Source organism: Hyperolius riggenbachi, chromosome 7 (genome assembly GCF_040937935.1).
Source record: "Hyperolius riggenbachi isolate aHypRig1 chromosome 7, aHypRig1.pri, whole genome shotgun sequence".
Classification (NCBI taxonomy): domain Eukaryota; kingdom Metazoa; phylum Chordata; class Amphibia; order Anura; family Hyperoliidae; genus Hyperolius; species Hyperolius riggenbachi.
The window spans coordinates 269,415,769-269,435,359 of record NC_090652.1 but is presented as its reverse complement, the minus strand read 5'-3'; the positions used below and the strand labels follow the sequence as shown (position 1 = coordinate 269,435,359).

The window sequence follows — 19,591 nt, the reverse complement described above, 5'->3', positions numbered from 1 at the left end:
TAGGGGATTCTCAGCATGGCCTTTATTATTTATAAAGACATTTATAAAGACATTCCCTGAAAAAGATTTATGCAATGATGCTGATCAGCCCCCCTGCTTGCTGCACACTTTTTTGGCAGTTGCACGGAGCAACTGCCATTCACATTCAATGCCATTTAAAAATAAAGAAAGCCCTGAAAACCCTGAGAAGATGGGCTAGTCCAAAATCTGTCAGCAATGTCAGATTTCTACTACTTAACCACTTGAGGACCGCCCCCAGCCGATGGGCGGCGGCAAAGACTGGGCCCAAACGACCGCAATACGCCCATCGGCGGGGGCGGCTGCGGGAGTGGCTATGCGGCGATCGCGTCATTCGTGACGCGATCAGCCGCCGGGGACTGGCTCCGCCCACTGCTCGTAGTAACCCGCCGGCCGTTCGGAAGCGCCGGCGGGTTACTAGCACCCGGATCGCCGCATGTACTTAGTATAATAGGCTTTGTAATGTATACAAAGCCTATTATACTGGCTGCCTCCTGCCCTGGTGGTCCCAGTGTCCGAGGGACCACCAGGGCAGGCTGCAGCCACCCTAGTCTGCACCAAAGCACACTGATTTCCCCCCCCTGCCCCCTGATCGCCCACAGCACCCCTCAGACCCCCCCCCTGCCCACCCCCCAGACCACTGTTTGCACCCAGTCACCCCCCTAATCACCCATTAATCACTCCCTGTCACTATCTGTCAACGCTATTTTTTTTTTATCCCCCCCCCTGCCCACTGCCCCCTCCTGATCACCCCCCACCCCTCAGATTCTCCCCAGACCACCCCCCCCCCCACCGTGTACTGTATGCATCTATCCCCCCTGATCACCTGTCAATCACCTGTCAATCACCCATCAATCACCCGTCAATCACCCCCTGTCACTGCTACCCATCAATCAGCCCCTAACCTGCCCCTTGCGGGCAATCTGATCACCCACCCACACCAATAGATTGCCCGCAGATCCGACATCAGATCACCTCCCAAGTGCAGTGTTTACATCTCTTCTCTCCTCTAAACACCCACTAATTACCCATCAATCACCCATCAATCACCCCCTATCACCACCTGTCACTGTTACCCATCAGATTAGACCCTAATCTACCCCTTGCGGGCACCCAATCACCCGCCCACACGCTCAGATTGCCCTCAGACCCCCCTTTATCAATTCGCCAGTGCAATATTTACATCTGTTATTCCCTGTAATAACCCACTGATCACCTGTCAATCACCTATCAATCACCCCCTGTCACTGCCACCCATCAATCACCCCCTGTCACTGCCACCCATCAATCAGCCCCTAACCTGCCCCTTGCGGGCAATCTGATCACCCACCCACACCAATAGATCGCCCGCAGATCCGACATCAGATCACCTCCCAAGTGCAGTGTTTACATCTCTTCTCTCCTCTAAACACCCACTAATTACCCATCACTCACCCCCTATCACCACCTGTCACTGTTATCCATCAGATTAGACCCTAATCTGCCCCTTGCGGGCACCCAATCACCCGCCCACACACTCAGATTGCCCTCAGACCCCCCCTTATCAATTCGCCAGTGCAATATTTACATCTGTTATTCCCTGTAATAACCCACTGATCATCTGTCAATCACCTATCAATCACCCCCTGTCACTGCCACCCATCAATCACCCCCTGTCACTGCCACCCATCAATCAGCCCCTAACTTGCCCCTTGCGGGCAATCTGATCACCCACCCACACCAATAGATCGCCCGCAGATCCGACATCAGATCACCTCCCAAGTGCAGTGTTTACATCTCTTCTCTCCTCTAAACACCCACTAATTACCCATCAATCACCCCCTATCACCACCTGTCACGGTTACCCATCAGATTAGACCCTAATCTGCCCCTTGCGGGCACCCAATCACCCGCCCACACCTCAGAACGTCCTCAGACCCCAGCCCTGATCACCTCGCTAGTGCATTGCTTGCATCTATTTTCCCCCTCTAATCACACCTTGAGACACCCATCAATCACCTCCTGTCACCCCCTAGCACACCTACCCATCAGATCAGGCACTAATTTGCCCCGTGTGGGCTCCTGATCACTCGGCCAAAAGCTCAGATCCCCCTCAGACCCCCTTCCGATCACCTCCCCAGTGCATTGATTGCATCTATTTTCCCCTCTAACCGCCCCCTGAGACACCCATCAATCACCTCCTGTCACCCCCCTAGCACTCCTATCCATCAGATCAGGCCCAAAACATCCATCATCTAAGAGGCCACCCTGCTTATTACCGGTTCCACAAAATTTGCCCCCTCATAGACCACCTGTCATCAAAATTTGCAGATGCTTATACCCCTGATCAGTCATTTTGAGAAATTTGGTTTCCAGACTACTCACAGTTTTGGGCCCGTAAAATGCCAGGGCAGTATAGGAACCCCACAAGTGACCCCATTTTAGAAAGAAGACACCCCAAGGTATTCTGTTAGGTGTATGATGAGTTCATAGAAGATTTTATTTTTTGTCAAAAGTTAGTGGAAATTGGATTTTTATTGTTTTTTTCACAAAGTGTCATTTTTCACTAACTTGTGACAAAAAATAAAATCTTCTATGAACTCACCATACCGCTAACGGAATACCTTGGGGTGTCTTCTTTCTAAAATGGGGTCACTTGTGGGGTTCCTATACTGCCCTGGCATTTTAGGGGCCCTAAACCGTGAGGTGTAGTCTAGAAAACAAATGCCTCAAAATGACCTGTGAATAGGACGTTGGGCCCCTTAGCACACCTAGGCAGCAAAAAAGTGTCACACATGTGGTATCGCCATACTCAGGAGAAGTAGTATAATGTGTTTTGTGGTGTATTTTTACACATACCCATGCTGGGTGGGAGAAATCTCTCTGTAAATGGACAATTGTGTGTAAAAAAAATCAATGTGTCATTTACAGAGATATTTCTCCCACCCAGCATGGTTATATGTAAAAATACACCACAAAACACATTATACTACTTCTTCTGAGTACGGCGATACCACATGTGTGACACTTTTTTGCAGCCTAACTGTGCTAAGGGGCCCAAAGTCCAATGAGTACCTTTAGGATTTCACAGGTCATTTTGAGACATTTGGGTTCAAGACTACTCCTCACGGTTTAGGGCCCCTAAAATGCCAGGGCAGTATAGGAACCCCACAAGTGACCCCATTTTAGAAAGAAGACACCCCAAGGTATTCTGTTAGGTGTATGATGAGTTCATAGAAGATTTTATTTTTTGTCACAAGTTAGCGGAAATTGATATGTATTGTTTTTTTTTTCACAAAGTGTCATTTTCCGCTAACTTGTGACAAAAAAAAAATCTTCTATGAACTCACCATACTCCTAACAGAATACCTTGGGGTGTCTTCTTTCTAAAATGGGGTCACTTGTGGGGTTCCTATACTGCCCTGGCATTTTAGGGGCCCTAAACCGTGAGCAGTAGTCTAGAATCCAAATGCCTCAAAATGACCTGTGAATAGGACGTTAGGCCCCTTAGCGCACGTAGGTTGCAAAAAAGTGTCACATGTGGTATCGCCGTACTCAGAAGAAGTAGTATATTGTGTTTTGGGGTGTATTTTTACACATACCCATGCTGGGTGGGAGAAATATCTCTGTAAAAGGACAATTGTGTGTAAAAAAAATCAAACAATTGTCATTTACAGAGATATTTCTCCCACCCAGCATGGGTATGTGTAAAAATACACCCCAAAACACATTATACTACTTCTCCTGAGTACGGCGGTACCACATGTGTGGCACTTGTTTGCACCCTAAGTGCGCTAAGAGGCCCAAAGTCCAATGAGTACCTTTAGGATTTCACAGGTCATTTTGCGACATTTGGTTTCAAGACTACTCCTCACGGTTTAGGGCCCCTAAAATGCCAGGGCAGTATAGGAACCCCACAAATGACCCCATTTTAGAAAGAAGACACCCCAAGGTATTCCGTTAGGAGTATGGTGAGTTCATAGAAGATTTTATTTTTTGTCACAAGTTAGCGGAAAATGACACTTTGTGAAAAAAAACAATTAAAATCAATTTCTGCTAACTTGTGACAAAAAAAAAAATCTTCTATGAACTCACCATCCTCCTAACGGAATACCTTGGGGTGTCTTCTTTCTAAAATGGGGTAATTTGTGGGGTTCCTATACTGTCCTGGCATTTTAGGGGCCCTAAAGCGTGAGGAGTAGTCTTGAAACGAAATTTCTCAAAATGACCTGTGAAATCCTAAAGGTACTCATTGAACTTTGGGCCCCTTAGCGCAGTTAGGGTGCAAAAAAGTGCCACACATGTGGTATCGCCGTACTCAGGAGAAGTAGTATAATGTGTTTTGGGGTGTATTTTTCCACATACCCATGCTGAGTGGGAGAAATATCTCTATAAATAGACAATTGTGTGTAAAAAAAATAAAACAATTGTCATTTACGGAGATATTTCTCCCACCCAGCATGGGTATGTGTAAAAATACACCCCAAAACACATTATACTACTTCTCCTGAGTACGGCAATACCACATGTGTGGCACTTTTTTGCAGCCTAACTGCGCTAAGGGGCCAAAAGTCCAATGAGCATCTTTAGGCTTTACAGGGGTGCTTACAATTAGGCACCCTCCAAAATGCCAGGACAGTGAACACACCCCACAAATGACCCTATTTTGGAAAGTAGACACTTCAAGGTATTCAGAGAGGAGCATAGTGAGTCCGTGGCAGATTTCATTTTTTTTGGTCGCAAGTTAGAAGAAATGGAAACTTTTTCTTTTTCTTTTTTTTGTCAGAAAGTGTCATTTTCCGCTAACTTGTGACAAAAAATAAAATCTTCTATGAACTCACCATGCCTCTCACTGAATACTTTGGGATGTCTTCTATCCAAAATGGGGTCATTTGGGGGGTATTTGTACTATCCTGGAATTTTAGCCCCTCATGAAACCTGACAGGTGCGCAGAAAAGTCAGAGATGCTTGAAAATGGGAAAATTCACTTTTGGCACCATAGTTTGTAAACGCTATAACTTTTACCCAATCCAATAAATATACACTGAATGGTTTTTTTTTTAATCAAAGACATGTAGCAGAATAACTTTCGCGCTCAAATGTATAGGAAATTTTACTTTATTTGAAAAATGTCAGCACAGCAAGTTAAAAAAGTCATTTTTTTGCCAAAATTCATGTCTTTTTTGATGAATATAATAAAAACTAAAACTCGCAGCAGCAATCAAATAGCAGCAAAAGAAAGCTGTATTAGTGACAAGAAAAGGAGGTAAAATTCATTTAGGTGGTAGGTTGTATGACCGAGCAATAAACCGTGAAAGCTGCAGTGGTCTGAATGGAGAAAAAGGCTCTGGTCCTTAAGGGGCGAAAAGACTGTGGTCCTGAAGTGGTTAATGTGAGTGACAGCAACATAGGAGCAAAGTAACTTATGGCTCATTTTACTCTGGAAGAAACACTCTTCTTATTTGTATATGTTTACATGTATTTAAAATTTTAAGATTTTCGCAACAGAGGTCCTTTAAAGAGGCCCCACATTTCTGTCTCACCTTCACCGCTTTCCATGCCTTCTACAAATATCCCGCCACACTGCGGCAGAATCCAGTACCGCCGCCGATATCGGTCTTGGCCAAACATCATGGACCTCAAGGAATGCGAGGACTCAAATAACTTCTTCCTGTACTGGTTCTGTTGCTGTGGAAAGGCCAGACATCATAAAATTACTGCATACAGTGACGGAATCAGCCGTGAATTTCAGCAGATTTTTGCAAAGCGTAAATATAAAACACAAGCTATTAAACAACTCAGAAACGTATCAATTACCTTTAGCAGCTTTTCAATTTGCTTTTCTAGTTCTTCCACAGTAGCAGTCTGGTCTCCGTCATCCTATGTTTAACACACAGAAAATACGGTCAGCCAAGAACTTGACAAATAGCGTGTTCAAGAATTCTATCATTGGATAAAAGTATTCTTCACGTAATGTCAATCTTCCAATGTACGCCCTTTTTTTCCTTTGTTTATGCTTTGAAAGACCTCAAGACAGTTTTTCTCTGCCCTGAAAAAATTGTGTGGCATGGCCTGAGGCCCCGTTCACACACAACAGAATTTGTGCGCAGTTTGCGGTTGTGCGAATTTGCGCTACCTGCACATTTAATGCAAGTCAGTGGCATTACATTTGACTTGTGTTGTGCAGGTTTTTTGCAAGAAGTATACAGATTTGATGTGAATATGAAGTTAATTACATACAATTTTATGTAAATTAACTTCATTGGTATGCACATAAAAAAGGAATTCAGAGATTTGCATAAAAACTCAAACAAAAAATTATTTGGAATTTAAAAAACCCAGAACCGTGAATGTGAAAAAACAAACACATAAAAGCAAGGCCAGAAATTAGAGGGATACTTACCATCCAACAGAGGAAGATGGATCCAGCGACGTCCCCTGACGATTAGCGTTCCACGATCCATCTTTCGGCCAGCGGGTATGCGCATCATCACATGACGGCACACAAAGGGCGCAAACGGGACATCAACTTTTAATTGGAGTTGTCGGGGATACTAAGGATCTAATCCGCTGTGACGATCGTTATCGCCACGCAACGCTAAATGACGTATGTGTGATTGTGCGCCACTGCGCCTGCACCCTGCACGGCCTGCATGCATCCTCGCTCGTACTTCGCCTGCTCAGGATGCTTCCAGCATCACAAGCGGGAGCGGGGATGCATAACTGTCGCCAACTGTCAAAACAAAACTGAACCGCGGCGAGGCACCGAAGGATCATTTTGCCCCGGTGCGGGCACAGGATTTCTGCAGGGGGCAGGTAAAAGCCCCAGGTAAGTTAAACTCTTTTTTTTTCACCTTACAGGGACTGCATTTATACACAGAAACACACTTATTGTTTTTAATGATAATTTGAGACAGGTACTTGTGCAGACCTGGTATGAGCTCATTCTCAATTTGAATTTCCTACGAGTGTATAAGAAGAATGCCGGGTGTCTTTTTCAGAAAGTCACTATTTCATGCACAGTTATATACCTCATCATCACAGGTTTCTGATTTTTTCCCTTTTTTGTCTTCCTCATCTTCTTCATCTTCTTCTGCCGGGTCATCACTATCATCATCGTCATCATCATCATAGTCGCTATCTGTGCCCTTCCGCCTGCGCTTCCTGCCCGGCGTGGGCGTTCCTAGCGAGTGCTGCTCCTCTCCGCCTTCAGACCCCGTCATGGCATCACGCTTCCCTGTCTTTTTAGCGTGTATTATTCTAAGCCTAGAAAAGAAGGGTAAGACAATCACAATCAATAACACGTCAAATGTTAGATCTATGCCATTAACAGCATGGTGACATAGTGGCTAGTACTCTGGCCTTGCAGTGATGAGTCCCTGGTTTGCACCCCAGCCACTATCTGCTTGGAGTTTGCATGTTCTCCCCGTGTGTATGTGGGTTTCCTCCAGGCACTCCAGTTTCCTCCCACATCCCAAAAACATACAGATACGTTCATTGGCTTCCCCCCAAATTGACCTTAGACTACGATGGATATATGACTATGGTAGGGATTAGATCGTGAGCCCCTCTGAGGGAACGTTAGTAACAACACTATACATATTCTGTAAAGTGCTGCTGTAAAGACGTTGGTGCTATATATGTAAATACTACATAATATTAATAAACAGTAATGGACACGTGATAAAGTGAGATATAGCAATAAGACTGCAGAGGAGGTGTCCTTCTACACACTATTCATTTTAATGGTCATTTAGAATTTAAGTTCTGACAAAGTTTCACATAAGATACAAAGGAATTAAAGTCCCACTTCAGACTCACATATTATAAATACACAATATATCTATCACGCTGATACGTGATGAGGTAGCGTAACTAGTGCAATACACAGTAATAATGAGTAAGATGAAGTCAGGATCAGGCCGTAGTCGTACACAAAGTCAGAGGTATCGAGCTACAGAGTAGCTAGGCAAAATCGTAGTCAATAAACAGGCAGGGTCATACACGTAAGTCAGATGTCAGTCGTATTGGAAGGATAATCAGTAGAATAGTCAGGGACAGGCCGAGTCGAACATGAAAATCAGATGGCAGTGGTACAGAAGGACAAGACAAGAGCGAGGTCAAGAGGCAGGCAAGAGGTCAGTACACAGAATAATATACAATAAGATGTTACTTCAATATATTATGATATGATAATTTACAATACGATAATATACAATATTACAAAATAACAAGACTGACTAACTAGAGTACATATATATTGTGGGTCTACACAATATATTAATGTAGCTCAAAAAGATCACTAGCTAGGCCAAGAACCAGTGAACTGATTAGTATCAAGGCCAGTGAATGACTGAGAGCTCTGGCCTTAAATAAACAATAGACAATTCCCAAACCACTCTCCGATTGGGAGCCCCTCCTGCATGGTGATGTCACCTGATGACATCACCTTCAGATCCGTCTCCTTAGCCTATAAGGTACAACAGATCTTGCGCGCAGCCGTTCGGACGCACTGCGCACGCGCGCGCCTGGACCCACCGCCACAGGGGCGCCGCCGGAGGACGACAGCGCGGAAACTCCATCACCTGCCCGGACCCCGCCAGAGACGCCGCGGGACCCGTCGCTGAAAGGTAAGATTGTTACAATATCATTATTTTCAATGCATAAAGTTTTGTTTTGCGCACTCACCATTTTTGCATTATTCCCCTTTTTTAGTTTATTACCTGGTTGGCCGAGTTTGCAAAGCTGACTTTCTGAAAAATGACAGCTACTACTTGGCTGGACTAAACCGCAGAATATAAGCTGACCAAACTCCTCCTATTATCTCACTATTAACCACAGTAGTTAGTGAGGGAGGAGCTTGGAGGGGTGCACCAGTCAATCTCTTCCTATGAACATTGAGCTGACCCCTCCCACCTCCTGTGCTCCACAGGAGGTGTTTGTTTTTGCTGAATGGAGGATATTTTACATCAGACTGTCATGGCTGCTTTTTAGAATGTAGTCTTGAAATTCAGCTGTTCAACTGAAAATAAAAATATCAGGCTCTGCCTTTGCTACTAATGTTGCATTGACAGCCACCATAAAGCTGGGCCAGCCTATAATATGTATGACCTTTGCAACTGCATCATATTCCTCCTAGGCCTATACACAGCAACTGTTCATACAGGTCACATTATTTAAACAAATATACCATGAGAAAAGCATAAAAGATCTTACTTGCGAAGCTTGCCTTCCACCATCCATTTGTCTCTTCTTAGATTGGACATGTGTTCTAAGCTTTTATCTATTTCACTGCAAATATAAAAGGTTTCATAATTAAAACAATACAAAAACATCTCAGACTAAACTTGTAACTTTAGTAGCATACATTATTATGTAAAAGCAGTACTAAAGCAAGAAACTATAAAGGTTTTGAAGTATGCTGGGTATTTTTTCACATGCTATGTTCCACTAAGTCCTGATCCTTGTTTGGCATGCTTGTTACTATGGTAACTCTGATGACTTCGGTTTGGAACAGGTTATGTGTAAGGGACATGGTTTTCTAAAAGTACTCTTCAGAAAATGTCTGTCCTCTCTTTTTATTTATTTTTCCAAGAGTTAATAAACCAGTACTTTATTTTGTAGTTTAGGAGGCCCCAAATGTTTTGGGTCGAGGGCCGGGTCAACATACTTCAGACTGCTGGGGGTCGGATTATACATAAAATGATGTAGAAGTTTTTGTGGGCCAGACAGTAATGCATACCCAGGTGACAACCTGCAGCCCAATTGGACAGCAGTGTCACCTGATGTGGAATTTGATTGGAAACCAGCGAATTACTGCTTTCTGGCTTCCATGTGGATTGATGGTGCCAGCACTGCTATTCTATATGCAGACCACCAATATTTAAAGATGTAGTTGGCCACATCTATAAGTAATACATTTTGTGTGGTGGGGCCATTAAAAAAGCCTCATGGGACCACATTCGGCCCGCGGGCCTTAGTTTGGGGACCACTGGTGTAGTCGGTGCAGTCAATATAAAAGATCAGCTGCCATCTCTCCTGAAAAGTAATCTCCCCTGGCTGCTATTTATATTTCAGACTTAGGACTAGGACTACAACTCGGTATAGTAAACTCTGATATAGTAAACCCCTAAATATTGTAAACTCAGTCCTCAGGTCCCAGCAAATGCCTCTGTATAAATATACAATGTATGACCAATGCTGATATAGTAAACTTCTAATATAGTAAACTACTTTCCTGGACGCTTGGAGTTTACGTTAGAGGGATTCTACTGTATTTTTAGTTCAGGTCTACTTATCTATTTCTTCTCTATAGCGCTCTGTCTGTCCACTTTTTTGAAAATGGCCATTGCCCCATAACAGCTTCCCGATAAGCACACTATTAAACTGTAATATCGCTTGAGCAATTGGGAAACATGGACATTACCTTGCTCATCAGTTGTCCTTTCAGTTATAACTGACTGCAACTGACATATTTCAGTTCTGAAAAAAATCTTGTCAGAAATGGAAGGAATAGTTGTAAGAAGACAATGGTGATGAGCTTCTGAGAGGAACTGACGGTGAGATAAGTGTGTAATATTCATTTGCAGGTACATCATGTGTTTATTTAAAATAGTTTTACTCGGTTCAGGTTCACATTAAGTTGATTGCCAGCAGTCATAGTCTCATTCGTTTTACGCTGTTTGCTACTCCGATAGAGCGCTACATACCTCACCACACTTTTGCTGCAGGCCAGTTCGTTGACCAGGAAAGCAAAGACAGAGGCCTTCTCAGCCGGGGTGTGTGCCTGGAAGCATTTGGTTTTGAGACTCTCCGTCAGCTCGGTTTGGCCGCAGTGCGCTTCCATGTAGATCTGGAGAATCTCGGAGACGTTATCACGATTTATACCAATGTTCATTAAGTGTTCTCCGAGCGCTGTTTTCGCCTTAAAGAGAGAATAATGAGGCGTCAGGATGTATCAAGGCGGTACATAAACCCCATTTTATGAAACAAATTACAATTAATATCATTTCATCATACTGACAAACTATGTTTCCTGCTGCAGTAAAACGCAAAGAGCTGAGAGTCTCGTGGGAGAAAAGCACTATAAAAATGTAATCATCATTTTTATAAATAAATACACTTGTAATTCCCTTAAGTCAACAGTACACTTGATGCTGCACTTGAGTGGCAGCATAAAACGTCCTGTTATTTGTCTCCCATTTCATTTAAATGATATGTGAACTTATGACATAAACCTTGTATAACCCTATTTTTGGAATGCGTATATTAATAAAAATGCATCAATTAGTAAAGTTTTGTGCAATTCATATGTATCTGTATAAAAAGATAATGAAGTTGTTTGTGCGTGGCTTTTTTCCTCCTCGCGCCAAGTGGGTTTCTTGCACGGAGTTTGTGCAGATGTAACTTGCACATGCCCAGTCAGGATGCACTTGTCCATGGGCGGGACTGCGGCTGGAATAAACTTATTTTTCAGGCTCCAGGCAAATAAGATTAGGAGGGCCCTTTGCTGTATTGATGGGATGGCAACAGGGGCATAACTAGATTTAATAGGGACCCCCTGCAAAAATGATATCATGGGGCCGCTTTGTTCCCCGAACCCCATGAGGGTCACGTGATCGGGAGCCGACAAATGGCAGCAGAGAGTGTTCTGCTGTGAAGCAGTATCTGGAAGCAGGAAAAATGTGCAGATGCTCGCACTACTCACTACTCTGCATGGCGGGAGGAGGAGGCAGGGACAGGTTTTGTGAGTGAAGGGGGGAGGTGATTTTTTTTTCCTATTTGGCTGAACTTGCAGTTGGCCAGAGGGAGGAGGAGGGCCCCCAAAGCCTCCGCCCCCCTGCAATGGCGAGGGTTGCAGGGGTGATTGTTATACCCATGGGTGGTAAGAAGCTATGTAAAGCCTCTGGACTAACCAGAGGATTACCCCTACTTAGGTAAGTATCTCATTTTTACTTTTGAAACCACTTCATGGTTACTTTTCATTGGCAGTATACTAACATATAGTAGAATGCAGTAATTTATTCAGGATATCCAGTAATTTTCCTGGTTTCTGCATCAGAAACACTCCCTATATCTATGAATTGCTGTATGTTGGTATATAGCCTAGGCTGATTAGCTATGCAGAATTCTTTGCCCAGAACATTCTGGCACACCAGGTATATTTTGTACTGGTGCAAACTCTCAGTAACCAAACATTCTGCAGAGATCACCAGACATGACTAAAGATTTTGCCACGTGTGATGAATGTCAGAATGCAAACCAGGAAGAGAAAACACTTTACAATGGGCAACACTGACCAAATAATTTAAAAATGAATATTGTAAACAAAAATAAGCAATTTTATTCATTACATTATTTTTACTACAGTCCCTCTTCATATGAAGCGGCTCCAGCGTGATTGGGCAGTGCAAAGCGGTGCTGCTGAGAGCTGCCTCCCTGATTGGCTGGCATGTAGAGAGTGCGGGGCTGAAAGAACAGCCGGTTACAGCGTGAAGTAACATCGGGTTATAGCAGTTGGGGCCAAGTAAAAAAAAAAAAAAAAAAAAAAGACTATACCATTTGCCATTTACAGCTTGCAAAGAGTTCCCCTATGATGGGATTACAGTTACAGAAGTCCATCAGCGCTAGTGCAGGGAGTGACACATAGAGGGTACAGTGACATGTAGATAATTAAAGGGCCATATTAGATATTGAAATAAACGTCACAGTGAATCTTCCGTATGGTTGGTGTAACTACTGTGGGGGTGCTACAAATGAAATATTTCGCGGTAGTGGTCCTTTAAGTACTTTGCAGTACTTGTCGGAGTCTTAAAGGCATGCCCATGAGAGGTGCTCGGAGTCCCTTTAAAGCTTATAGTTTACAGTAATCAACCTGATTGCTTTGAGAATTTCCCTTGTTCAATTTTGGGTTTGGCCAATTCTCTCTGTGCTCAAGAGCAGAAATTTATATAAAAATAATAATAAATCAAGTCCAGGTTTGCTGGATAACATTGGGTAATGTTCTTCAGTGCCCTCCAATGACTTCCAGTTTAACCTTTGTTTTTTTGTGTCTGCCCAATATGGAGGCAACTTACCAACATTGCACTTAGTATTGAAGCATATAACCTACCTTTACCTCTCATGTACATAATACTGTAGCTTCTTACCTTGTACCCTGGCGGGACTCCTGGATCACAAACTGCTGCGGACAACAGCCTCACCAACAGGTCTTGCACTTCTCCCATGCTATTCTCCATATTCAATAATCCTTCTTGAAAGACACCAAGGGAAGGGATATCGTTGTGAAGGTCAAAGTCTAAAACTTTCCCAAAGTTGCGTAGGAATTGCACCACCATGAGGCAATTGGAGAAAGTGCCTCCGGAGAGGATCAGTCCTGGGATACGGGGTAGTTCTGGAAAAGGCTGCAAAACACATGAACGTTAGAGGGTACTCTGATCAGCAAGCTTTAGTCTTAAAACCTCATTTTATTAGATTACATGATTGCAGCTAATCTGTTCTCTGAGGACTACACGGCAATGCCTTTTATGCTAGGTTCACACTATATGGGTTCTGGGTGCAGCATATTGAAACCCATGCCCTGTCTGGTGTCTTTTATCTCTGCCGGGGTATAGCAGCTTTCAATATGCCAATTACGTGCCCTCCTGCCATGATTGCACTTCTGTCACTGCTACACTCAGCTCTGTGCAGGAGTTAGGAGCTGACTTCATTGACACCTGACCCTGTGATCCTTGGTCGCCAATCACAGGGATCACAGCCCAAAAAAAAAGGCGAGAGCTTACTAGTGCTCAGCTTTCCTTGCTAAATTAAGTTTTGCATAAACAAGCTCCTGAAGACTTTTAATCTTATAGCTGAAGATGGATCTTTAGTGAAAGTACCTTTTGGTCAGCCAGACACATGTCTTCTGTCGGCTTCTTCATCTCCTTGGCAAGCTCCAGTTCCAGCCGCCTCTGCTCCAGTTTTCGCTCTTTATTCAGCCTTTTCTCATCCTGCTTCTCCTGCTTCAAACGTTCCCTTTCCTTCAGAAAAAAAATAATAATAGCACAGGAATGTATCAGCATTGGTTACAGAAGACGAGGTATTGAAGTGGGTCCTGCACACCTCTGTGCGACACGGGGAAAGGCAGAGGATGTTCTTTTCCTTCCGGGACAGGCACAGTGCTGAAGTGCTGAGCAAGTCCGGAGGCAGTCTGATTCATCATCACCAGTGTATATTTGTGCTGTACATGCTGTTTACAGACTATTTACAATATTTACAGTCAAAGAAACAGGAAACAAGACATAAACAAATGCCTTGCTGTTAACTACAAGCTGCTAACTACAAACTAAATGAGAGAATCCTTTCTACTGGGGGCAAACCTACTGTTTGTTCCAAATTCAAACAACAAGTTTTCATGTGTTTCCCTGAATATGACTGACTTGGGTTGCACAAATTGGCCCTTTTATTCTATCCGGAGCATCTCTCTCAGAAACTGCACCATGGTGCAACAGAACACCAAATTATCTAGATCTTAATCTGATTGAGTAACTGTGGGATGACTGTAAGAACAAATCCAGTCTATAGGGACCCTCCTCATAACTTACAGGACTAAGCAGTTGGGGTAAGTATGAAAAGTGCAGAACAGTGCTGACCAGCCCGTTTTATTTTTTCCTTTACCTCTTTCTGCCAAATGGACATTTTAAAATGTCTGTTTTTTTGCACTTTAGAGTGCAAAACAGACATTTTAAAATAATTTGTTTTGCAGGGAAGAGGATCAGAGTGCACATGCAGGTGCCGCAGTCGGGCACACACACGGCCACTTCCAACCGCCTATGGGCAGTTGGGAAGTAGTTAATCTGGCTTAAAGGGAACCTTAAAGAGGAACGCCAGTGAAAATAATGTAATAAAAAAGTGCTTCATTTTTACAATAATTATGTATAAATGATTTAGCCAGTGTTTGCCCATTGTAAAATCTTTTAAATCCCTGAGTTACATTCTGACATTTATTACATGGTGACATTTTTACTGTTGGCAGGTGATGTAGCTGCTGCATGCTGTTTTGGTAGTTGGAAACAGCTGTAAACAGCTATTTCCCACAATGCAACAAGGTTCACAGACAGGAAACTTCCAGGAGTACCACGGTCCTCAGAGTTTCTTGTGGGAGGGGTTTCACCACAATATCAGTCATACAGCACACCCTGATGGTCTGTTTGTGAAAAGGAATATATTTCTCATGTAAAAGGGGGTATCAGCTACTGATTGGGATAAATTTCAATTATTGGTCGGTGTTTCTCTTTAAGGGCTCGTTTCCATTCGTGCGGTTTCCGGGGCGAAAGGCAAATCGCGTGGGGAAACTCTGCCATAGGGAACAATGGCACACCTGGCCGAATCGCTTGCGTTAGTGATTCGGCTGCCATTTCCATCCACATTGGTGCGAATCCCATAGCCGTGCATGGCACAGCTGATGGGATTCGTCTGTGTATCTGCAGCGCCGGAAGCGTCGGCGCGTGTCTTGCAGACGCATGCGGCACAAGTGGAAACAAGCCCTTACTGTAACAAAATAAAAGAGTTTCACTTACTTGGGGCTTCAACCAGCCCAACATCCCCCACCCCCCGCAGCCATCCCATGCCCGCGGCGTGAAGAATCGATGCTCTGTTTCCCCGACGCAGCTAAGTTTAGGTTTTGCCGACTACTGCGCCTGTGCAGGCCTTGGAACGCGTATCCTGGTACGCATGCACGTCATCTAACGGGTCCTGCGCAAGCGCAGTAAGCAGTTCTCTCTTCACTGCACCTGATGCCAGAAGCCTAATGATACGAGGGCTTCGGGACAAAGCAACAGAAATGTTGGTGGTGTTTCGCAATCCCTATGGGGTCAACAATGATTGTCACTACTTGATGGACTGGCATGAAAGAATTTATATTTTGGTGTTGTGATGTAACGCGGCTGATGTTATTACTAACTGTATATACTCACATTGAAAACAACTTGACTCTCTTAAGTTAAGCACTGTAAAAACTCAAATATAAGTTAACAGAGGAAACATGTGAGCCGGCAGGAAATGCAAAATGGGCAGTAGGAGAGCCCCAGATGGAGATGGTTGGCTGGAAGAAGAGTGGGAGAGGCCTATGATGTCAGGTAGTTACACCCTTTCCAAAATCTGACAGCAGACTAAGCCATGAGGGGAGGGGGAATTCCCTCACACTTCATCTGTTAACCCTGTGTGTGTGTGTGAGAAAGCTCTGCCGGTCTCTGACTGATCTATCTGCAGAGAGCAGAGGAAATGTATCTTATGTGCAACATACACATTTGTAATTGTGTGTGTGAAACCTGACAGGCTTTTCATATAACTCTGCTTCAATATTACACTGTTCTTAGCGTGTCAGACTGCAGAGATTCATACCCTTGCAAATGAGACATTCCAAACGTAGCTAAAATCTACACACAATGAATTAAAGCTTTTGCCTCTGACATTTAACATGAAAAGTAGGAAAATGTTTGCACAGCTACTAAAACATTATTTGTATATTGTCATTTTAAAACACTTGGTTTGATTGTGTTCCTTTAAGCCGTGCACTGTGGTATGTTCCCTAGTATGGGCTCTGCAGGCCAGAGCCAGGCTGATTCCTTTGTACAGTGTATATGCAATTGTTTGTATCCTTCATGTTCTGTGGACTGTTTGCCACTCCTAGTTTTAATTGTTTTTATCAAGAGATAAGTCCCTAATAAAGATATTGGTTATACTGCGGACACTAGTTGGGGCGTTTTTCATACAGTTAGCCATAGATGTCTGTTTTGTTTAAGGTGCATGTAATATACTTCCATCGCTATGAACTTAACCTCCCTGGCGGTAAGCCCGAGCTGAGCTCGGGCTATGCCACGCAGGAGGATTTCTCAGGATCTGTTGGGGCGATTCGCCCCATTCAAAGTGCTGTGCGCGCCGCCAGCACTTTGCTAGCCGCGCGCACAGCTCGATCGCCGCCGCTCTGCGGCGATCGCCCGCACGCAGCGGCGGAAGAGGGCCCCCCCCCCGCCAGAGCCCTGCGCTGCCCGGACCAATGAGTTCCGGGCAGCGCTATGGGCTGGATCGAGTGCGCCTGACGTCAGGACATCGGCTGACGTCCATGAAGTCATGCTGATCGTCGCCATGGCGACAGGAGAAGCCAAACAGGGGAACGCGTTATATACGCGCTCCCCTGTTTGCTATTGATGCCGGCGACGATCGCACTAGAGGGCCACATGCGCCCTCTAGTGGTGTTTCATGTAGCTACCACTCTGGTAGCTTTACATGAAACAAAAAAAAATAATAAAAAAAATAAAGGATTTTTGCCCATTAGGCAAAATAAATTAACCGCCAGGGAGGTTAAAGGACAACTGTAGCAAGAGGGCTATTTCCTCTATCCTGCTGGCAATCTAATACTTTTAGCCATAGACCCTGAACAAGCATGCATCAGTTCAGGTGTTTCTGACGTTATTGTCAGATCTGACAAGATTAGCATGCTTGTTTCTGGTGTTATTCAGACATTTCTGCAGCCATAATAGATCAGCAGGGCTGCCAGGCAACTGGTATTGTCTAAAAGGAAATACATATGGCAGCCTCCATATTCTTCGCCCTTCAGCTGTCCTTTAATTCAGTTACTTTGAGCTCTATATTGCTTTTTTCAGTTGGGTAAAAAATGGTTTCCGCTGCCAAATGTAATGGATAGACAACAGCGGGTTTCTGACAGAACAATAAACTGTGAAATATATAAAATGTTCCTGTCAGGGAATTCTCTCTCAGAAATGACATTTATCATCATTCCCCAGTAATGCTGATGCAGCACTCACCTCTGCCTTTTTACGAGCTTCCACAGCCTTCAGCAGCATTACATGCTGTCTCCTCCTCTCTCGCTCCTACCGAAACACACAGAAGATGAGACAAAGCCCAAACTGGGATGAATAAAATAAAAAATAAAATAAAACAACACATGTGGTGGACGTGAAGCCGAGAGCTGCAGACTTAGCACTGGGACTAGTCACAGTGAAGGCGATAAATACAGAGCATGTCAGGTTTGTGCATGTTTTAGTCGAGGTTTAGAAAAGCGGGCACACAATCAAAAGCAGCAAATGTAAAAGCAATGAAGAATGAAGACTGTCAAAAAAAATGCACAACGTATACTGATGGTCACTGACACTTTGATGCACTTTAATGTCGACTTACACAAGCAACTTACATCTGTTTTAAAGACACAAGTCTTATTCTCAGGCAGCCATGTTGTGAGGAATCTAAATTCACGAGTATGGAGTCTATCGGTTCAATAGTCACCAGTGACAAAACTAAGGCACTCCACCCATAAGTGGACCGCATTTAAAATTCATGTTATTGCAGGCGTTCTCTGACATATATCTCAGGAAAGGCAAGAAATGCAAGTATGGGTGGATCTATGGGGAATCTGCATCCCTTGATGGATCTAAACATGCTTTGTCCACTCAGACCCCAGAAATTGCTTTGGTCTTGCTCTCATCAGGCTAAGTTCATCATGTGCACACATTCCACTTCCCTGACGAATGGGTCCCATGATGCAACTTCTGGTCTCTGGCAGAAGTAGCACCTGCCTCAGCAAGGCCTCACTGGTCATTGTGCCTTGAGGGCTTAAGGTGGCTATCTGCATGTTACAAAACTGGTTAGTCGAGACACTGACCTCACTCTGGGCTCCTGGCACATGGCTTTTTCATTGGTCATTGGTCTTCCCACCTCAATGGCCCAACATGATCAGAGTGCATAGAGGACTGTATTCCCAAGCTGACAGTTACAAGAGTGGGGAGTCTTCTTGTCTCTCCTCGGCCAAGCATGGCAAACTGTCTCCCTCCTAAATGGAAGTGGTCACTGGCTCATACACAATCAACAGAAAATATTGGCATATCCAAACTCCAGTAGGTGTTTGTGAGAGGCTGTGCCTTGGATAATTGACACTCTAAAAAATGTGCTTAACATCTTTGCCCTAACTAAACCGCCGCATTCCCACAGCTGAAATCTATCTAAATCCCCCCAAACTCGCCCTCCCTCTCCCCTGCAAAATCCATGACTTTCTTGGTCGTGGATTTTTCTGTTATAGGAGGCAGAGCAATGAGCCGCAGCTCTGCCTCCTTACGCGTCAATCAGCCGCATATCTCTGTCTCTCCCCCGCCCCTCTCAGTGAAGGAAGACTGAGAGGGGCGGGGGAGAGGCGGTGATCCGGGCTGACAGACGCGCTGAGAGGCAGAGCTGTGGCTCACAACTCTGCCTCTCACGGAAGCGCTGCCCGGATTGCCCCCCGGCGAGTTAGGGGGGATTTAGTTAGTGTACAGTGGCAGGAATGCAGCGGTTTAGTTAGGGCAAAGATGTTAAGCACATTTTTAAATAAAAAGATCGTTTTCAGGAGACTTCAGAGTCTTTTAAGGCCCATATGCAATTACGGTAGCTTTTTCTTAAAAAGTACTATCCAGATTATTTTGAGCACTTTCTTGTTTGCTGGGGGTTTAAAAAGCATTTTATGACAAGGGGTCATATGCAATTCACTTTTTCTTCTACGTTTTCTCCTAGGTGATATTTTCACACTAACAATAAAATGCATTTTTTAAGCCACCAGCCAGCAAGA

The 19,591-nt window shown here is 44.2% G+C and overlaps 1 protein-coding gene across 21 annotated transcripts in view; it reads right to left on the bottom strand.

Annotated features, from left to right (window-relative positions):
• The window catches only part of BAZ2B (bromodomain adjacent to zinc finger domain 2B), a 240,185-nt gene that overhangs the window by 23,468 nt on the left and 197,126 nt on the right, over positions 1-19,591 (bottom strand). For all 21 annotated transcript variants that reach the window (XM_068245688.1, XM_068245677.1, XM_068245680.1 and 18 more), the window contains 8 exons: positions 17,802-17,867; positions 13,875-14,015; positions 13,146-13,400; positions 10,707-10,921; positions 9,214-9,288; positions 7,029-7,263; positions 5,815-5,877; positions 5,541-5,685 (listed from right to left, as the gene is read on the bottom strand). In XM_068245688.1, the coding sequence (XP_068101789.1) occupies positions 5,541-5,685; positions 5,815-5,877; positions 7,029-7,263; positions 9,214-9,288; positions 10,707-10,921; positions 13,146-13,400; positions 13,875-14,015; positions 17,802-17,867 (1,195 nt within the window). The remainder of the gene's footprint in view (positions 1-5,540; positions 5,686-5,814; positions 5,878-7,028; positions 7,264-9,213; positions 9,289-10,706; positions 10,922-13,145; positions 13,401-13,874; positions 14,016-17,801; positions 17,868-19,591) is intronic.